Source organism: Microcebus murinus, chromosome 15 (genome assembly GCF_040939455.1).
Source record: "Microcebus murinus isolate Inina chromosome 15, M.murinus_Inina_mat1.0, whole genome shotgun sequence".
NCBI classification, from domain to species: Eukaryota; Metazoa; Chordata; class Mammalia; order Primates; family Cheirogaleidae; genus Microcebus; species Microcebus murinus.
The window spans coordinates 72,351,581-72,370,449 of record NC_134118.1 but is presented as its reverse complement, the minus strand read 5'-3'; the positions used below and the strand labels follow the sequence as shown (position 1 = coordinate 72,370,449).

Below are 18,869 nucleotides of genomic sequence, written 5' to 3'. Positions count from 1 at the left end.
TCTCTGGGGAGCCACCTTGTCTATGCAGATGCACTACCTGTCCCTGGGGGCTTCCAGCAGTTTAGCAATCTTCTGAGTCTGCTTTGGAGCACCCTTTTTATTCGTTATTCATGAGTCAATCGGATCCCTAAGGCTCTACCAATTGCCTACAGGGCTGTGTGGGCCGTGGCCTAAGCTGCTACAGTCATCATCATCATCATCACCTCCGACTGGAAAGGAGCCACTGAGCGAGTGCTTTGCACACATTACCTCAAAGCTCACAGCCACCCAGGCACCACTGTGTACAATTTACACAGGAGGAAACTGACACCAGCAGATTTGTGGCAATGCCAACATTCAAACGCAGGTGCATCTGACTTTAAAGTCTCTATACCCTTTCCTCTGCCGTGCTCTTAAGAAATAAGATCAATCTTCCCTAGCAGAGTTCCCCGATTCTTGTTGGATTCAGCGCCACTGGGACCAGCCAACCGCTCTCCCCCAGCTCCAGGGAGATGTCTTGGAGGGAGGAGGTGGCCAGGGCCACCGAGCTCCAGTGGGTGAAGGTGTGGTCAGGCCCTGCTCTCTGGTCTTGGCAGCTGTCAGCTATTTTCAGATGTGGCCTCTGCCACCAGGAAAGGAGACAAGCACACTCAGTCCGTGATTTTGCAACTGTGCCCAGTTGCGCAGCCGGACCCAACAACAGCAGGTACCCAGGGTGAGGAATCCTGGTCTTGCTTTTCTTTGACCACCAGGGGGAGCCCTGTTACAAGGACAGTGAATTGTTGAAGCAACCTCAGTACAAATATTTAAGTTAGCACCTAACATCCAAAACAAGAAACTGTCTCTCCTCTTCTTCAACCCCCACATCTAACTGGTCACTAAGACTTGTCGCCTCCTCCCCCAGCCATCTCCTAAATGAATCCCCTCTTTGCCGCTTCTAACGGTGGGGCCCTTGGCATCTTACCCCCAGGTTATTGCAAAGGCTTCCGGAAGGGTTGCCCTGCCTCCTGTCCTTCCCCTTCCAACCCATACTCCACCCCGTGTCCACAAAATCGGTCGTTGCATTCCTCTGTTTTATAGTTTCACCAGGTTTCTCACTAAATAGAAGATAAAGCACCTTCCCTTCTCAGTTCTCACGCTGACCTTTCACAGTCTGGTCCGAGTGAGGGTTGCCTGTCAGGCCTTAGAGTTGGTCAGGCTTAGCACACCCTAATGCATCGCGAAATTATAACGATTAGTCTTAAGTTATTTTACATCTATGGCTACTTTCCACTTCTTCACCAGTGCAAGAGGGACGATAATTAATAAGTGAGATAAACTATGTGAAACTCTAGCACAGTTTCTGACCCTATGCTCGAATTTCCATCTGTGCGGGAGACAGTGCACTTGTTACACTGGCAGCCGTGGCGGAGGCATATCCTGATGTGCCAGATCGCTAAGGCCGTCCCTCTTGCGCAGGGTTCACTGTCGTTATCTCCCCAAATTTAAGAGCTATCTCCCATGCCATTTTTTTAAGTAAACATTTTATTTATGTATGACACATGTCTCGATTTGAGTTTCCCCCAGATATATCACCTAAAGTAAGAATTTCAGTGCAAGTGGTTTATCTGGGAGATGACCCCCCCAAAAAAAATCTTGGTAGGGACCGAGGAAGCGATATGGGGAAGGGGTGGGAGCCAACAAAGGGTGCGTTATCAAGCAAGTACCATTGCAATCCTACTGAAGAGCCCTGGAAATGCTGTGGAACTGCAGTCCCCAACCCCTAGGCCATGGCCCAGTACCATCCATAGCCCGTTCAGAAAACCCCTGAAACGGCTCCCTGGTGCCAAAAAGATTTGGGGCCGCTGGTAGAACACACATCAGAGAGCAAGTGTTGGGGTATTTATACACCAGCTGTGGGTCTAAATCTCTGGTTAGGATTAGCTCCTGAAGGGAGTTTATTCTCTGAGACCTCTAACCTGCAGCTCCTACAGACAGAACTACCCTTGAGGCCAGAGGAAGGCCTTAGCAGAGAGCCGCCACGGCCAAGTAGCTGGAGAGTGGCCAGCACGCTGGCCCGGGAGGGCCTGAGGGCTGTGGGCAGGACACAGACGCGAGCGGCAGTCAGTGGCCCCACAGCCCCACCAACACTGGGCATCGTTGGTTTCCGCTTCCCTTTTTATCCTGTGATTGTAAAGGCATGTTATACGTTTGTTCACCGTCTTGGATGTCTCTGTGAAGGGCCTGCTTGAGTCTTTTGACGATTTTTAAACCTGGGTTGTCTGGCTATTTCTTGCAGATTTAGGGGGATTATTTAAGTATATCTAGCGGCGAGTGCTTTGTTGTGTATGTATTGCGACGTCTCATTCTGGTCAGCGTCCTGCCTTTTTTCTCTCTAGTGGAGGGAAAAGCTGTTCTTTATGATTAGTGGGTTTTTTTGTGTTCTGTTTAGGAAATCCTGGTTTACACCAAAGTCGTGAAGATAGTCTTCTAAGTCATTTTTGGAGACTTTGTTTTTTAATATTTTACATTTTGGTATATAATCCCCTGAAAGATTTCTATGCATGTAATGTAAGATAAGGGTTGATGTGTGTCTATATAGAGAGAGATAGAAATCGAAGATGCAATCGATCAATCGCCGTCATTGAAAAGAACAATTTTCCCCACTGTGCTGAAGTTGCACTTTTGTTGCAAGGCACGAGAACTTATATGCCCTGGGCTGTTGTTGAATTCTCAAGTTTTTACCATGTGACTAAATAGTCTTAGCCATGCCGAAAGTAAGCTAATAGAAATAAACTAACTTAAACCTAATAAGGGATATAAACAAAGACCCACAGCCGTCCTCACTCTTGGTGGTGAAATGCTACAGCTTCCCTACAGAGACCGGGAATAAAGTAGAGTGTGAGCTACAGTCATTTCTGTTCAGCCTTGTACAGGATGTCCTAGTCAGTGTAATCAGGCAAGATAAGAAAGGTAAAGGTTTAAGAATTACAAAGGAAGAAATAAAGCAGTATATTCACAGATGACGTCTTTGAGTATTTGGAAAATCCAAAAGACTATGCAGCTAAACTGTTAAAAAATTAATAAGTGCACTTAGCATAGCCCCAAGACGAAAATCGATTGTTTGTATACTAACAACAAAAAGTAGAACATGAAATTTAAAAATTGTTTCATTTGGTCACCATGAAAAATATCAATATAACTAGTGGAGTTATCTATTTCACAAAAGATGTGTATAAGACCTTTATGCAGAGAACCACAAAACATCACTAAGGAATTTTTAAAAATATAAAGGGTCCATGTTCGAGGATTATAAGACTCAGTGTGAAGACGTCAGTTTTCAAATTGCCCTACACACTCAATGCCAATCCAATCAAATCCTAGCAGGTTTATTGGTGGAAATGGATCCTAAAATTTATATGAAAGTGAAAGGGCCAAGAATAGCCCAGGAAATCTTAAAGAAAGAAAAAATACCAAATATTAAACATTAGACAAGCACCAGGTATCCAAACATCTAAAGGTACATTTTTAACGTACATAATTATACCAGTGTGCTATTGGTATAAGGCTAGACAAACTGGGGCTCTCTAGAAGGGGAGGGCCGGTATCGATATTTTTTTGAAAGCCCCCATGAGGGTCTAAGAGGCAGTCAGATGGAGAACCACTTTTCTAGCTCAGATGTTTACCTACTTTCCTTAACCCACCCCTCCCTTCTGCTCCAGTTGGAATTTGCCCCCACCTGTACTTCTATACCATTCTGTTTCCTCCTTTGTACTTGTAACGTTGTTATTGTGCAGAGTTTCTTGTTTCCCGGTAACTCCCTGGGGGCGGGAACTTTTTAAAACATTTCTCTGTGGCCTGCCTGACAGCCACCATATGAGGTTCCTACACAAGCACTCCCTGGCTAGCTCGGTGCGGGGGGCAAAGACTGGTGCCAACTCCTCCTTCAGGAACCCCAGCCTGTGCGGGATGAAACTTAACACACCGCTTTCTCTCGAAACCACGTACGCAACCTCCCCAAAGAGACAAAGTAAAAGACTTTAAAATACACTTTTCTGCGTTGCTCTCTGGGGTGCTTTTATAGTTTAACTTCCACAAGAGAGGACTTGAAAGCAGCATCAAACAGGAAGCACGGGTGAGCAAGCACCTGCCGGGCTAAACTGACAGCAATGCGCCGGGCCCCTCAGTTTAAAACGCGAGTGGGTGGAGTGGCTGTCACGTGCCTGCATGCGACTGTTTGCTGCAAACTGTGACGTGTGCCAGGGCTGTCACCCTCGGCTCGCAGAGTGGGGGTGTGTCGCTCCGCTCCGCAGAGATTCCACACGGAAAGCCACAGGGCTGTGACTCTAAATCATTCTGTTGGGCATTGATTTCGGACCTGCAAAAGTGAGGAGAGTATATGCACGTTTAACTAAAAAGGCAGGGAATTAAACTTGGGTCCTGGTGTAGGGAACCCCTGGGAACCCCCGGCTGGTAGTCAGACGTGGGCAGCTGTGCTCTCCCAGCTCAGCTCCTTCTCTTCTGGACAGTCCCAGGGGTTAGAAAGTTCTTCCCCGGCCTTTGGCACCACGCAGATGAAGTCTGATCTGTTCTACTCAAGACGGATCTCAAATATTGAACGATGCTTGCCTGCACTGTGATCTTTACTTACCATGGAGCGGCCCGACTTGCTGCCACTGCTCTTCATATGCCTCCATCGAGATCTGCCTCGGTTTCTCGGACGCGCCGTCCTACCGCACTCCAGCTCGTCCCAGAGTGGCCTGCCCCTCGGGTGGCTCTCGCTGTCCTCGCTGTGCTGTAGCCAAGGAACCTCAGAGGAGTGTCTGGTGTCCTTTGTTATGAACCACGTGTCTCTTAATTTAGCATGAATTCATTGATTTTCTTCTGCCTTAACTCCACATGCTTGGCTTCTTAATGAGCATCCAGTATTTAAAGAAAAAAAAAAAAACAAAAGCAGTCTTTGTCTCTTGTTCTGCTACACAGACACAGTTTTACACCGATACAGTTCATCTTTTATATCCATGTAGCTATGCATCTGTTTCTAGTAAATTCTACCATGTTTACCCCAACCTGGATGCTGACTCCTCGATCCAACTTCCTAGCGATCGAACTAGTGTTGTTCCATCGCAGCATCCGTTCATGCCCTCATCCCGGTGGTTGATCTCGGTGCACAAAGTCAAGAACTGAGCCCTTTGTCATATAACAGAGGTGACCGCGGGGCATTAGTGAGCATCATTTGGAGGCAGTTGTGCAAGCAGACACAAGGTCACCCGACGGTGCTGTCTTCCCGGCCGCCCTTCTCCAGCTTGCCCGCAAGAAAACAAGAACGGACGTTTTAAACATCTTGCTAAAAGGCATAGGCACAATGTCTTCAGTGTCCCACTCTCTGTGGCAGAAGACCTAAGTCACTTCACCTAAGACACTGTGCTCCTTCTGCAGCACATTTCGGTTCAAACTGACAACTGAGCTACCTCGTCAAGGAAGAGTGCATTAACTCCCAGGGGGGCTGTACGTGCACCCCTTTATTGAAGAGCTGCCTTTTCAATAAATCGTGCCGTCTGCCCATTCTGTGTTCGTCTGTGCGTCCAGCCCAGCTGCAGTCACTTAGCGTCACAGCCTTCTAACCTTTTGCTAACTTTGACTCCTCAGTATTCCTACTGGCTACCATCGTATCTAGCATACCTAACTGCCCTTCTCTGTCACTCTGAAGTAGAAAGGCTCTGTCAGGACTAACTCAGGCCTTTTCCTGCATAAGGACAAAGTCTTCACAAATTGAATGCCTGCCAAGATCCAGACTGTCACACCGGAAAAAAAAAAAAAAAAAAACTCTCGATGATAGGAACTATGAAAAATTTAAATGAGTGTTTGCTGATGAGGGCAATTTCCCCCTGGCGTGGGGCCGGAGCAGGAGCGCTAGCTGGCTCCACTGAGGAGGAGGGTGCAGTAAACTCAGAGGACGAACGCGCAGGCTCTGGGTCCCGCCGTGATCACGGGCTCCACGCTGGGGCCTGGCTCTGACACCTTGAGAAACTTCCTTACTACGCATTTCTGTTTCCTCATTTATAAAACAGGGATAGTATAATAACAGCATCTAGTTTAGCAAGTTATTCTGATGACTAAATAAAATTTACTTCTTTATTTGTTTATTTTTATTTCAGAATATTACAGGGGTACAAACGTTTTGGTTATATGAATTGCTTTGGTACAGTTCGAGTCAAAGTTATAAGTGTGTCCATCACCCAGGTAGTGTGTATTGTACCCATTAGGTGCGAACTTATCCATCCCCTCCTACCCCTCCCAACTGCTTGATTTCCTTTGAATTTTACTACCATATGTGCACATGAGTGTTGATCATTTAGTTCCAATTTAAAAGTGAGTACGTGTGGTTTTTGTTTTTCCATTCTTGCAATATCTCACTTAGGAGGGTGGTCTCCAGTTCCATGCAGGTTGTTACAAAAGGTATTAGTTCACCATTTTTTATGGCTGAGTAGAACTCCATGGTATACACATGCCACATTTTACAAATCCACTCATGTATCTATGTGCACTTGGGTTGTTTCCACAGCTTTGTGGTTGTGCATTGTGCTGCTGTAAACATTCAAGTGCAAGTGTTGGACCTACCATTTGATCCAGAAATCCCACTACTGGGTATTTACTGAAAGGAAAAAAAGACATTTTATATATATATATATATATATATATGAATAATACTAAATAAAATTTAAATGCACCTAGAGGTTGTCACATAAAAATAGTTCAATTAATGTTAACTATTACTCTGCCATGTGTTCAAAAAGATATTTTCTGATTTAACTCTTCATGTATATTTACATACAGGAAAAGATGGGCTAACTGGCAATTTCTATATTATTCATTTCTTTACTATTTTATTTAGCTATAACTGAATATTATAATGAAAATTTCATGGTAGCAGGGATTTTCTCTGCTATCTTTGATTCAGTATGCCGCGACGACACGCACGGGTCGTGCAGATGCGCTGCATGGCCACGCCCGTCACTAGGGCTTATTTTCGGGGTAGGGCTTCTATTGCGCACATGCTTAGAAATCCTGCTAGGGCTTGTTTTATGGGTAGGTCTTATTTTTAGGGAAACACAGTAGCTCCTCTATGTAAAGTGGGGAGAAGCCAGTTACTCTCTCCCATTTATTTCAATGTAAGTAGAAAAATTAATTATAAAAGAATACAGATTGAAAGAGGATGCTTTTGTAAGGGAGAACCCCTTCTTACCAGCCGGGCGCCGTGGCTCACGCCTGTAGTCCTGGCACTCTGGGAGGCAGAGGTGGGAGGATTCCTTGAGGTCAGAAGTTTGAGACCAGCCAGAGCAAGAGCGGGACCCCGTCTCTACTGAAAATACACAAAGTAGCCGGGCGTGGTGGCGCGTGCCTGTAGTCCCAGCTACTGGGGAGGCTGAGGCAGGAGGATCGCTTGAGCCTGGGACTTTGAGGTTGCTGTGAGCTAGGCTGACGCCACATTACTCTAGCCTGGGCCACAGAGCAAGACCCTGTCTCAAAAACAAACAAACAAATGAAAGACCCTCCTTCATGTTCAATGCTATTTGTGCCTAATATGGATACGAGGGAACGAAGGCTTGGAATCGTGAGGCCAGTTTCGCTCCCGGCTTCATTCCCGACGACGACTGTGGAGGGTCACTCCGTCTGCCAGTGACTCAGGTGTGCCGCCCGCACGGCGAGCGGATGGGGAGGAGGAGAGTGGGAAGAGACGAGTACTAAAAGATCTGCTCTCCCTCCTCTTAGCGCGTGGAGAAGGAGGAGGCTGACATATGACTATCTTCGAGCTGTCTGGAGGGAGGACAAACTAGGTGGGCCTTTGCTGCCTATTTTTACTGCTGGCATCCGGGAGAGTGCAAGTAACACCTTGACAGGCAGAGAGGGGACAAAGCAGCCTTCTCTGACAGCTAGACTCCCTCGCAGGAGGAGAGACTCGGTCTCCTGGCATCAGTGGCTAACTGGGCCGATGAGGAAGGGCGCTCCTCACGCCCTGGCGGCGTCCCGGGTGCGAGCCCCGGCGGTGCCGGCTGCGGCCAACTGCAGACCCTTCTGCTCCTCTCCCCGGCTCTTTTGGGCCACAGGCAAGTGACACGCATGACCAGCCGGGATCGTTAAAAGATCTGTTCTGATGGGTAAGATCCCTGCTCGTCCAGCCGTTCAAAGACTTCCCGCTCCCTGAGCGGAATTCTTAGCCTGGTCCCGAGGTCGTGTGCGGACCTGCCCCGCCGGACGCCTGGCCTTGCCCGACAGTCCACCATTTTCCTTCACACTCGTGCACGTCAACCAGCGTCTCTCTGTTCTTCTGGGAGAATCAAGACCTTGCCTGCCTCAGGGCCTTTGCACAAGTTGAGCTGTGTGCCTGGGGTCTTTTTCTCTATCACTTTCTTCACCTGTCTACTTCCGACTCACCTTTGAGGTCTCCATTTAAAAGTCAGTTTACCAGAGAAGCCCTCCCTGCCCTTCCAACCTGGCCAGTGCTCACTGCTTTATGTTCTCCTGGTATCCTAGACACCCCATTTATTTAAGTAGTTATTTGTCTGCTTCCCCTAGCCTGAGAGCTAAGCAGAGAAAACCCATATGTTTCACGTCTTGTTTCCATCTGTCTGTATCTCTTTCTCTCCCCTCAGTAAACCTGTGGGGAGCCATGTGAACACAGAGCTGCTGTTTATCCGGTGTGTATCTGTGTGTCAGGCAGTGCTAAGGATTCTACCCAGATTTTCTCATTTTTTTCCCTACCTAAACCACCTAAGCAACCAGAAGACATGGTGCATGTGGAGAAGCAGGAAGCTAGATTCAGTTATTCATCCACTTGACAGATACTAACTAAGCACCTACTATGCCCCACCATACAGTGTTTTGAAGACGAGCAGCCCTTCTCATCTGCCCCACCGTGACAGCTGCTATCCCGGAGGTGACCGGAAAGGTGCGGGCAGCCCCACCAACAAGGTCGGCTCCCCCTGTTGGGTCCCGGCCACCCTGTGCGTGCTGCGAGCTGAGGCTTTGAGGGGAAAATAACACAGCCCCTGAAAATAAGCCCTAGGGTGTCTCCTTGAGGAAAATTAAATATAAGACCCTGTCTCATTTTCGGGAAGACACGGTATCCCGAGGTCCAGTCTGTATCCAGCTGCTCCCTGGGCATCGCAGGCTCCCTGTCCCGTGAGCCTCTCTAGCTCTTCAGGCCCGGAACAGAGATCACCTCGTCCCGCCCCTGTCCCGTCCCTCTTTCTGCATTTCTCGCCTCAATACCGCTGTCCCTCCAGTCGCCAACCCACCCCTTCCCCGCCTCACCCCCAGGGCCCACTCGTCAGAACACACGCCCTCAGCTTCCCAAACGTCCCTCGGAGAGGTCCCGCCCTGGCGCAGCCCCAGCCACCCCCTCTGGCTCCGTTTTTGCCCACGGAGCTGCACTGTCGGCTGCGACTGTCCTCTCGCTGCAGCCCAGCGCCTGCTCCCTCCACTCCCGCCCCTCCCGCCACGCTAGCCCTGGAGCCGGGGACCCCCGGCTGCCCCACCCCCCGCACGCACTGCACGAGAAGTCCAGCCTCTGCCCTGCACCCCAGCGCCTTCACGACACGGCCCTGCCCGCCTCTCGGCTGCCCTGTCCCGGACGCTCCTCGGGCTCCGGGCGTGCCAGATGACACGCTGGTCTCCTGCGCACGACGCGGCTTCGTCACTACTGGCTCATCTCCTCCTGCACCCCCCCTCCCTCCCCGGCCTCCTCCCTGGGCCTCCGACCACCAGGGTGCAGGGCCCGGTCCCTGGGTCCCTTGTGTGTCGTCTGCGCCCCACGCCCACCGCACCCCTGCCTCCAGCTCGGAAGCAGAGCAGGGAGCTGTCTCGTTAAGTTCATGGGTATGCTCCCAGCACGTAACACAGCGCCTGGCAATCGGTAGGTGCCCAGTACGTTTTTTGTTGACTAAATAGCACGCATAAAACCTACGTGTTATTGCACATTTTTCTCAAGTATTCTCCCGTGTCTGAAATAACCTAATTCGTCCTATTCACCCTCATTTGCAATCCCATGGACACTTTCTTACTTCAAACATTTCTTGGTTACCTGTCGGTCTCCCCTGCTTCTTGGGTCAAAGGATGCATCGCAGCTTACCTTTCTATGCCTCTTGCCTAAGACATACCAGAAAACTTACAGTATACTTATAGTAAACATCTGTTGAACTCAACTGACCTGAATAACGTATTCTAGGCAGAGGTCCTAAGCACATAAACCGGAGGCAAACTGACCAGAATTACACAGAAGAGCTCGTTTCTGAGCCATAGGTCACCTCGGTTCCATACGTCCTTTTGCTTAAACTCGGAGGCACTGTTGCATCGATCTGGATAACCAGGAGAGTCAGAGGCTAATTTTTGCAAGTTCTAGTTTGCTAGGGTTTTAGAAAATGCAACTTGGTGTTGAATAGCTGGTCTCAGACCAGACGGCTGACACATTAGGATTTTAGAACTGGGGATTCGCCTCGACTAACAGAAAAGCAGGGGAAGGGAAGGCGCCACTCGGTGCTGACGTATACGAGGACAGTGTGCGTCGATCTCACATATATTCACTCGCTTTATCCTCACAACAAACTTGTGAGGGATGTCATCATCTCTGTTTCATAGATAAGTAAACTGAGGTGCAGAGAATTAAATAACTTGTCCAAGGTCCCATAGCAAGTGGGTCGCAGGGCTAGAATCTGACAATCCCAATAGCCACAAATCCCAAGCGGTTTCCCAGCCCCACGCTGCCTCACTTCCCACCGTGTGGGAGTTGTGTTCTCAGAATCCACTTTCTTTGCTCTTCTAGCTAGAGTAGAAAAAAAAAGAAAAAGAAAAAGAAAAAAAAAAAACAACGAATCCACTTTCTCTCCGTCCTGAGCTCACCCACCTGTTTCACTGTCTTTGCATCTCTGGTGTTTGGTTGTCCCGCAGCCCCTAGCACAGTGTGCGGTGTTCTCTGTAACTCACTCCTTCTTTTAAAGTGCTGGCCCTAGGTAAGCATGAAACCTAATAAATTTAGTGCAGACTTGCGAATGCCCGGAAGTGCCAACCCAGTCCACAGGACTCCACGAGTCCCTTAAATGAGCTCCCTGAAGACGGCCACCCGTGACGTTCAGCGTGGATGGAGTGTCCGGGACCAGGCATGGATTAAGGAGGGTAGCTCAGTCATCCTGGATCGGAACCTTTACATTTCCTGCTCAAGGATTTGTAATTGTCTTGGGCAAAACGAAACAAAAACGAAGGCGCAGACATCCAGGGAAGGTGGGAGGGCCGAAGCAAAATGCAACGCCACCCGGTGTAAACGGCCCGGCCATGGCTCTGCCTTCTCTCAGGGCTGCGCGAAGAACAATCTAGTTAAAAGCAAAGACAGAGCAGCTCCCTCCGTCCTTTAAGGAGGATGGTGGTGGAACAGCAAACTTGCCAAAGCACCAGCAAGTCTCTTCCACAGACTAAACTGGGTTCGGCTGTGTGGGAGCCGTGGCTGTGGTGACTGCTGGGACAAAGGGCAGGGGAGCGAAGGGCTGGCGTAGGACAGGAGGCCACATGCAAGGGACAATCACTGGATCCACTCCCTTAAACCCAGCCAGGAAAAGCATCAGGAGAGACACTTCGTAACGCAAAAGCTTGGCTGAGCGGAAACACAAAGACGGCAGTTATGTGGGCCCAAGGTCAGCAGTGAAACACGTGTGCCCTGGTGGAGGTGGCGGAAGCTCCCAGAAGCTTCACCTCCGGGACCTGCTGGACACCCCCAAGACAAGGGTGAGCAGCGCTCGGCCTGCAACCGGGGAACAGTCAATCTGTCGATCGCTGAACGCCGTGGATGCTCTCTCCAGTTTGACACCCTGTCATTTGCTCTGTCACCAGTGACCCTTGGAATGAAATGTTCATCCAATTTTATGGCTGGGAGAGGCTTTAGAGACGCATCCAATCCACCCCCTCATTTTCCCGATGCAGCTTCTCAGGCATAGACAGATTGCAGGGAATTCAGTTTCTCAGCTTTTATGAGGATGTGAAGTCCCAGTGCAGAAAACGTACTCTGGACTGTCCGGGATGGCGCTGAATCTCCATGCCTCGCCTGGTTGCCCCGTGAGCACACCTGTGTCTGCCAGAGCATGTGTTCCAAGGTGGGATTTGGAAAAATATGATCACCTTACGGCTCAGAAAATAATGTCCAGAAAATTAAAAGTGTTCATAAAATCTCATTTGGCTTTTGCATGCAAGCTGAGGTCCATAAGCTGGGGAAGAAAGAGAGTAGGAACTTGTTCTCCTTTTCTCACTTTTTAGCTTTTATGGAAATATATGTTTTGAGGGAGAAACTATGAGCATCTGGAGGTCCCACTTGAGCTCTTGATAAAAGTGAGTGCGATGAGGGAGAAGGGGAGCAGGTACGTGAAACACAGTGACTCAGCATTTAGCAGGTCATGTCTAGGGCCACACCAGCCTGAACATGCCTGATCTCGTCCGATCTTGGAAGCTAAGCAGGGCCAAGCCCAGTTAGTACTTGGATGAGAGTTTGGAGTTAAGCAGGTCACCAAAAATCTCCACGAACACAACAGCTCTCAAGAATAGAAGAATGCTCTTTGAACTGCAATTGGATCCAGCAATCCCACTACTGCTTATCTACTCAAGGGAAAAGAAACTGTTATATAAAAAAGATGCCCACACTTACATGTTTATTGCATATGTTTACTACTCACAATAGCAAACACATAGAATCAACCTAAGTGTCCATCAGCAATAGCGGTTCAAGAGAATGTGATGTAGATATAGAGAGATGTATGTAGTGGAATACTACTCGGCCACAAAAAAGAATAAAACCGTGTCTTTTGCAGCAACTTGGATGAACCTGGAGGCCACTGTCCTAAGTGGGACAGCTCAGACACAGAAAGTCAAATCCCACGTGTTCTCACTTACAAGTAGGAGCTAAACGTCACGCACACAGGGACCTAGAGTGTGGAAGCATAGGGTCTGGAGACTCAGAAGAGTGGGAGGGTGGGACTGGGATGGGGGTGAAGGAGGAGAAATTACTTAATGGGCACAACTATTTGGGTAACCATCGAGTTATCCAAAAACCCAGACTTTTTTCTACTACACAACGTGTCCATGTGACAAAACTGCACTGTACCCCCTTACATTTATAAAAATTAAGAAATAAAGAAGACAAACGCTCTTTGAAAACCCGATCTAAATATATTAGGTCCGTGTAGCATAGCTGGTGGCTGGGGGCGGGGCTGAGTGCGGGAGACGCTGGGAAGGAAATGGGGGGACATCGAGCGGCCTGCTGCCTTGGGAGCCCCACGGCTGCGAGAAGGGGCCTGTGGCGGTGAGCACACCGGACCCCGAGGAAGAAGGGCACAGTCACATAGAGTGAGCTGCAAGCATAGTCTCCTTCCTCCGGGAACCTGCTTCCTCCGCCCGGCGAGGGACAGAGTTTCTGGGAGCCTCCCCTGGGGTCCGACAGGTTGGAGCTAATGAAGCAGCCGGGGGGAGAAGAGTGCGGAAAAGCAGACCTCGCTGTGTGGGAGGAAAGTAAAGCCCACAGCGAGCTCAGGACACTTCGCCTTTAAAGAGGGCGGAAGAGAATAGGGAGCCTTTGTCTCAGCACAGCTCACTGTTTACACTGAAAATAGAAACAGGCAAACTAAACTGCCTGCAGGCTGCCTTCCTCCTTCCTTATTCTTTCTTCCGTGGTGCAGTGCTTACCCGTGCAAACATCCGGATCCTAAAAGGACATTAAATATTGGTTGATGGAATCTTATAATCCGGGAGCAACCCGGAAATGTGTACAAAGCATGCCTGAGAAAACTCTTAATTCTAAAAGCATTGCAAGTATGGTATTTCTGAGCTAGAAGGAGAGCCAGAACCTCTAAACATTTCCCAAGCTAAATTATAAAACATTACTTGGTCCTAAAATCTAAGCAGTGGTTTGGGGTGTTTTCTCATATTACTGGCACCTTTTTAAAGCGTGCATAACATAAGAGAGAAACGGTATTGCCAGTTAAGGGAAGATCTCTTTCTCGACCATGACCTGCCTTTTCCCCACTTGCACAATAAAAAGGGGTGTGTGCTGATGGTGCCTGTCCAGATAAGGAACTTGCTCACTGCTGTGGCCCTTCACACCTTTCTTTCACTGAGCTGTTATCTGATCACGTAGCTAGGGGCTGCCTTTTAAAATGAACGTTGCGGCCTCCGTTTTGCGGAAAGCAATGAGAACTGCACAGCTGGAACAGCTGTGCTATCAGTAAAGGGGCTGAAAAGAGACTGACGCTGCACAACTAGCAAATTTGAGTTTGCACCTTCAGCTGTTGCCTATGTGTCACTTGCCCCCGTCCCCACAGTCTTCTTCTGAAGAGGACAGCTGGGCCCCCAGCATGTTTGCTTCCTGTTTCTTCTGTATTTCCCCTTCCCATTCGAGGCTCAACGTGAGGAGATTATGACCTTTCTAGTCACGTGTGTATGTGTGGGTCTTGTTTACTATGGACTCATCGTTTTTTGTGTACATGTTTCTCCCCGAATGGCTAGATTATTAGCCCCGTGACAAGCAACCCCTCATACTTATTGTCTTCAAAATCCACGCATGGTGCAAAAGGCTCACCACAGAGCAAGAAATGAATGTATTGCTTTTCTAAACAAACAAACAAAAAAAAATGAATGAGCATAGTTTTTGTTTTTTGTGATTGAATGAATGAATGAATTTTTGTTTCTGGCTGAACCCGCCGGGGGGCCCCACGTCATGGATCCTAGAAAATCGTGTTTCACGTTGGCAACTCCACCTGCTACCCTTTGATTTGAGAACGGGTCTATTTATACAATGGGTATACACTGAGATGTGGACAGAAACATTTCACCCCTGTATATTTTGGGTTCTAATTATTCACCTCGGATTACATCAGTCTTTCCTTTTCTTTCTGATCCCCCCAGGACAGAACATTATTTCATCCCGTGAGCAACAGCTGCATGGATTGCAACCCCGCAGAGAAGAAGATTTTCATGGCCAGATGTGACCCTCTATCTGAGACTCAGCAGTGGGTTTTTGAACACATTAATATGACTGTTTTAGAAAAGTTTAATCACCATGCCAGCTCCTAGAAAGAGAGAAGGAAGAAAGAAAGAGTGATTACCTACAGATTCTAAACTAAATTTTAGCCAGTATCTGGGTCGAAGGAGTCAGGAATAACATTTCCTAGATCCAGGAAGGCTGGTTTAAAGAATTGTAAATGCCGTGTCAAAGTAGGTTGTCTTGAAGAACTTCCTGCATCTGAAGAACTTGGCTGAGAACCTCACCAGCTGCTTCTGAGAACTCGAGACTAGCAGTTCCCTTGCTGGCCAAGGGCAAAGATTATTTAGGGACTTCTCAAAACAACTGCTGAGTTAATAAATCCTAGCATTTCTCAGGTCAAATCCTGCAGTAGTGAGTAGCTATGAATGGATCCTACTAATCGGGTGGGAGGGGGGTGGAGACAGAGTGCATGACTGCTCTGACCACCTGAGGACTCCACGGGTTTAGAACTAGCCACGCGTGAGGGGTGAGCTGTACTCTTTGGTGCCATTCTCTAAGGATGGGTTAAGCAGGTTGAACCCTTAAAAGTGCTGCAGATGATTTTAGAGTGCTCATACCTTTTCGTTTCCTTTTGTTTTATTTTTAAATGAAGGTGCAATATCTAACGTTAAGACTTAAATTACATAATGAAATGGACTTCCGGTGTTCCCATTCTTTTGTTTACATTTGCCATTTTCCTTTCGGAGCAAAGGTTACTTATTGTTCATGAACCCATATGCTCCATAAATCAACTGAATTTCTAATGCAGTGCCCTTCTATGAATCCAGTTAGAAACAGAAACAAAAAACTATGCTGCCACGTTACTCCAAAGAAAGATTTCACAGAAGCAGCAAAACCCTATAAGATTTAGGAGAGAGATTTCCTAGGATATCAAAAATTTTACTTTTCTATTATTTTTAGAATTTTAAAAGTCTGATGTTTGTCCAATCATAATTTCTATTAAAGAAGGAAATGGAGTGAGGTTGATGTCATTTGTTTAGGAGATTCTTAAACCCAAATAAACTGACACTCCAAGTGACGTGTGAAAATGGGCTGGTTCACTTCAACTATTTAGTCAGTGCTGGGAACTTAGAAGTGGCTTTATTTATTTGTTTGGGTTTTGTTTTTGTTTTTCTTCTTTTGTATTGTTGCTATTAATGATGTTATTTTATTTGGAGGCTCATAAAAGGAATTACCATTAATAAAGAGCTTTTGACACCATTTTATGTTACTGGGACAATATTTCGGGGGAAGAAAGGAACGATTCAGAAACTAAATGGAACATTTAATCCTTAGTACAATTTTTTTACTTTTCAAGAATGATGGGTTGGAGGAAGAATATGCAGGTATCAATGTAGGTCTCTAGAAGGAAGGATCATGTTCATTATATATATTTCTCGAGTTTTTTCAGGTACAAAAATGTTTTTACTTTGCTTTTGTTGTTTTCTTTTAACTTGGTTTTCCTGTTAATAAAAATTTATATAACATCTTGGAGCATCTAAGAGCATTGACTCTTAGCCCTGGGAGGACTCCTAGGATCCAGTCTCTTTGTTTTTTCAGATAAATAACAAAAGCCCAGAGAGGCCAATTCCTGGCAGGACTGATGTTCTTCTGTTCTTCTGACAACTGGTCCTGCGTTTTCTCTCCTATGACGTGTTGCCTCACTCTGTACTCAAGCGGGTTCTGGATCTGACTCTGATTTAACTTGAAATTTGCAGTCACTACATGAAAATACTCTGCCTCCCTGGGACTGTCCACAAGAGTAGAATTCATGTTCAGAAACTTTAATACAGTATATGAAACCTCTTCTTGTAAATGTTCATGATTTTGTTCTCTCCTCGAAACCTAATCAAAACGTCCAGTTAAACTACACTGCTAATAGCCGGGGAAGAGTTATTTCATTATCTTTACTGATTTTTCAAGCATTCTTTTGAAGGGCATTTTTTTTTTTTAAAAAATGACTGTCACAGAGTTATTTCACGTAGGTCAAGAGATGGTGAAGCATTCGAGATGCGCAGTGGAGAAAATCAATAGTGAGAAATTAAACTGTGTGTTAAACAACTCCAGGGGGTGGGTGAAGATTTATCTCAAGTGTTCAGAGAGCAATCTGGTTGTAGAACTAGATGAGCCTATAAAAATCCACATTATGTCACTAGACAGTTGACTGCCATCTACAATGCTACCTAAGAGGCGGCCCAGATTTGCAGCGATCTCTTAGGATGCTGTAATCTCGGGACGCTGGCCATAGCAGGCTGGCACTGTCCTCGGAGAAAGCCTGAGCACATTGCATCCTTTCAGTGTGGCACGCTGGGATCAGCAGAGACTGGCCTCCTGATCTCCCAGTAAAAGAGTGTAATAAAGGAAATTAGCATTTAAAAAAATTTAAGGGAAGATTGAGACATTAAAGCCAAAATTAAAACTTCAGACTGTCGAGCAATCATGAAATGTGTGCAAACAGGAATTAATAGGATGGAATGAAGCCTGGAGACTCTCCCGCTACGCCAGAGGGCGGGCGCTGCCCACCAGCGCCTTGAAGGCGGCGTCTCCTGCACCTCTGAAGGCCGAGCCTCTGCTTCCTGGAACCCCGCTGCCGCCGTTCTCCGCGGGATAAAGCTGCGTATTCGTGCGTTTGTGTTTTTATTTGCCAAAGGAGACCGAACAGCGCTCAGAAAGATCCTCTTTCCTGGAAATAGCAGGATTTGAGAATTGGACGGTAGAGAACTGACCTACCCTTTTATCAGAATGGGAGGAAAAACCATAAAGTTAATCTAGCCTCGGAGATTGCTACTTCTCCATAATAAAAAATGGTCTTGTCAGAAGTCAGAATAAAGCTGATTTTTAAAACTGTTTTTATGTAGAAAAAGAATATAGCACAGAGAAAAAATTGTCATAAAACAATTATGAACTAAACAATAAATGCTAGATTTATCCTTACTCCAAGGCTGGATTAATACCATGGCAATAACTGGCTTCTATGTCTACTGCCATTTAAAAATATTTTTTGTTTGTTTTTTTCTTTTTGTTGTTGTTGTTGTTGTTGTTTTTGAGACACAATCTTACTCTGTTGCCCAGGCTAGAGTAATGTGGTGTCAGCCTAGCTCACAGCAACCTCAAACTCCTGGGCTCAAGCAATCCTCCTGCCTCAGCCTCCTGAGTAGCTGGGACTACAGGCATGTGCCACCATGACCGACTAATTTTTTTATGCATATATTTTTAGGTGTCCAGCTAATTTCTTTCTATTTTTTAGTAGAGATGGGGTTCTCGCACTTGCTCAGGCTGGTCTCGAACTCCTGAACTCAAACTATCCGCCCACCTTGGCCTCCCAGAGTGCTAGGATTACAGGTGTGAGCCACCAAGCCCGGCCCATTTAAAAATATTAATATCATCACATGACTGTTTTAAAATGTATTCACTATATCAGAAGCCTCAGTAAATAATGCAAGTTCCAGGATTATTTTATGAATTGATAACACAGATAGAACTTTGTACTCTAAGTGAATAACCCAGAAGGAAAATGAATTTACAGTCAGCGAAAGTGGGTGTTGGGCCCGTTCTTTTCATCGGTTTCCTGCAAAACTCAAAACCAATGCCAACACTTGACACGGTTTCCTTTAGGGGCAATTAGAGGTTTTAAAAGAAGGTAACAGCCAAATAAAAAGTAAATATCTATTTTGCTCTCCCATGAAAAACTTCCATGTCAATCTCTTTATAACTACCTCTATAAGGAAACAGCAAAGAGGAACATTTTCTTGGAAAGATTGTCACTGCAAAGTTTATGGCAGACCCATCAAAAGAGCCAATGACACTTTGACAACAAAGCCAGCTGTTTAGGGGTCCGGGAGGGCCGCACCTGCCC

General features: G+C 46.9%; 1 protein-coding gene across 1 annotated transcript in view; it reads left to right on the top strand.

The window, feature by feature from the left end:
• GALNTL6 (polypeptide N-acetylgalactosaminyltransferase like 6) overlaps nt 1–16,135 on the top strand; it is a 913,332-nt gene extending 897,197 nt beyond the window's left edge. Inside the window, exon 13 of the mRNA XM_076010718.1 lies at nt 14,896–16,135. Coding sequence (XP_075866833.1) covers nt 14,896–15,063 — 168 coding nt within the window. The 3' untranslated portion in view covers nt 15,064–16,135. The remainder of the gene's footprint in view (nt 1–14,895) is intronic.
• The last annotated feature ends 2,734 nt before the right edge of the window (nt 16,136–18,869 follow it).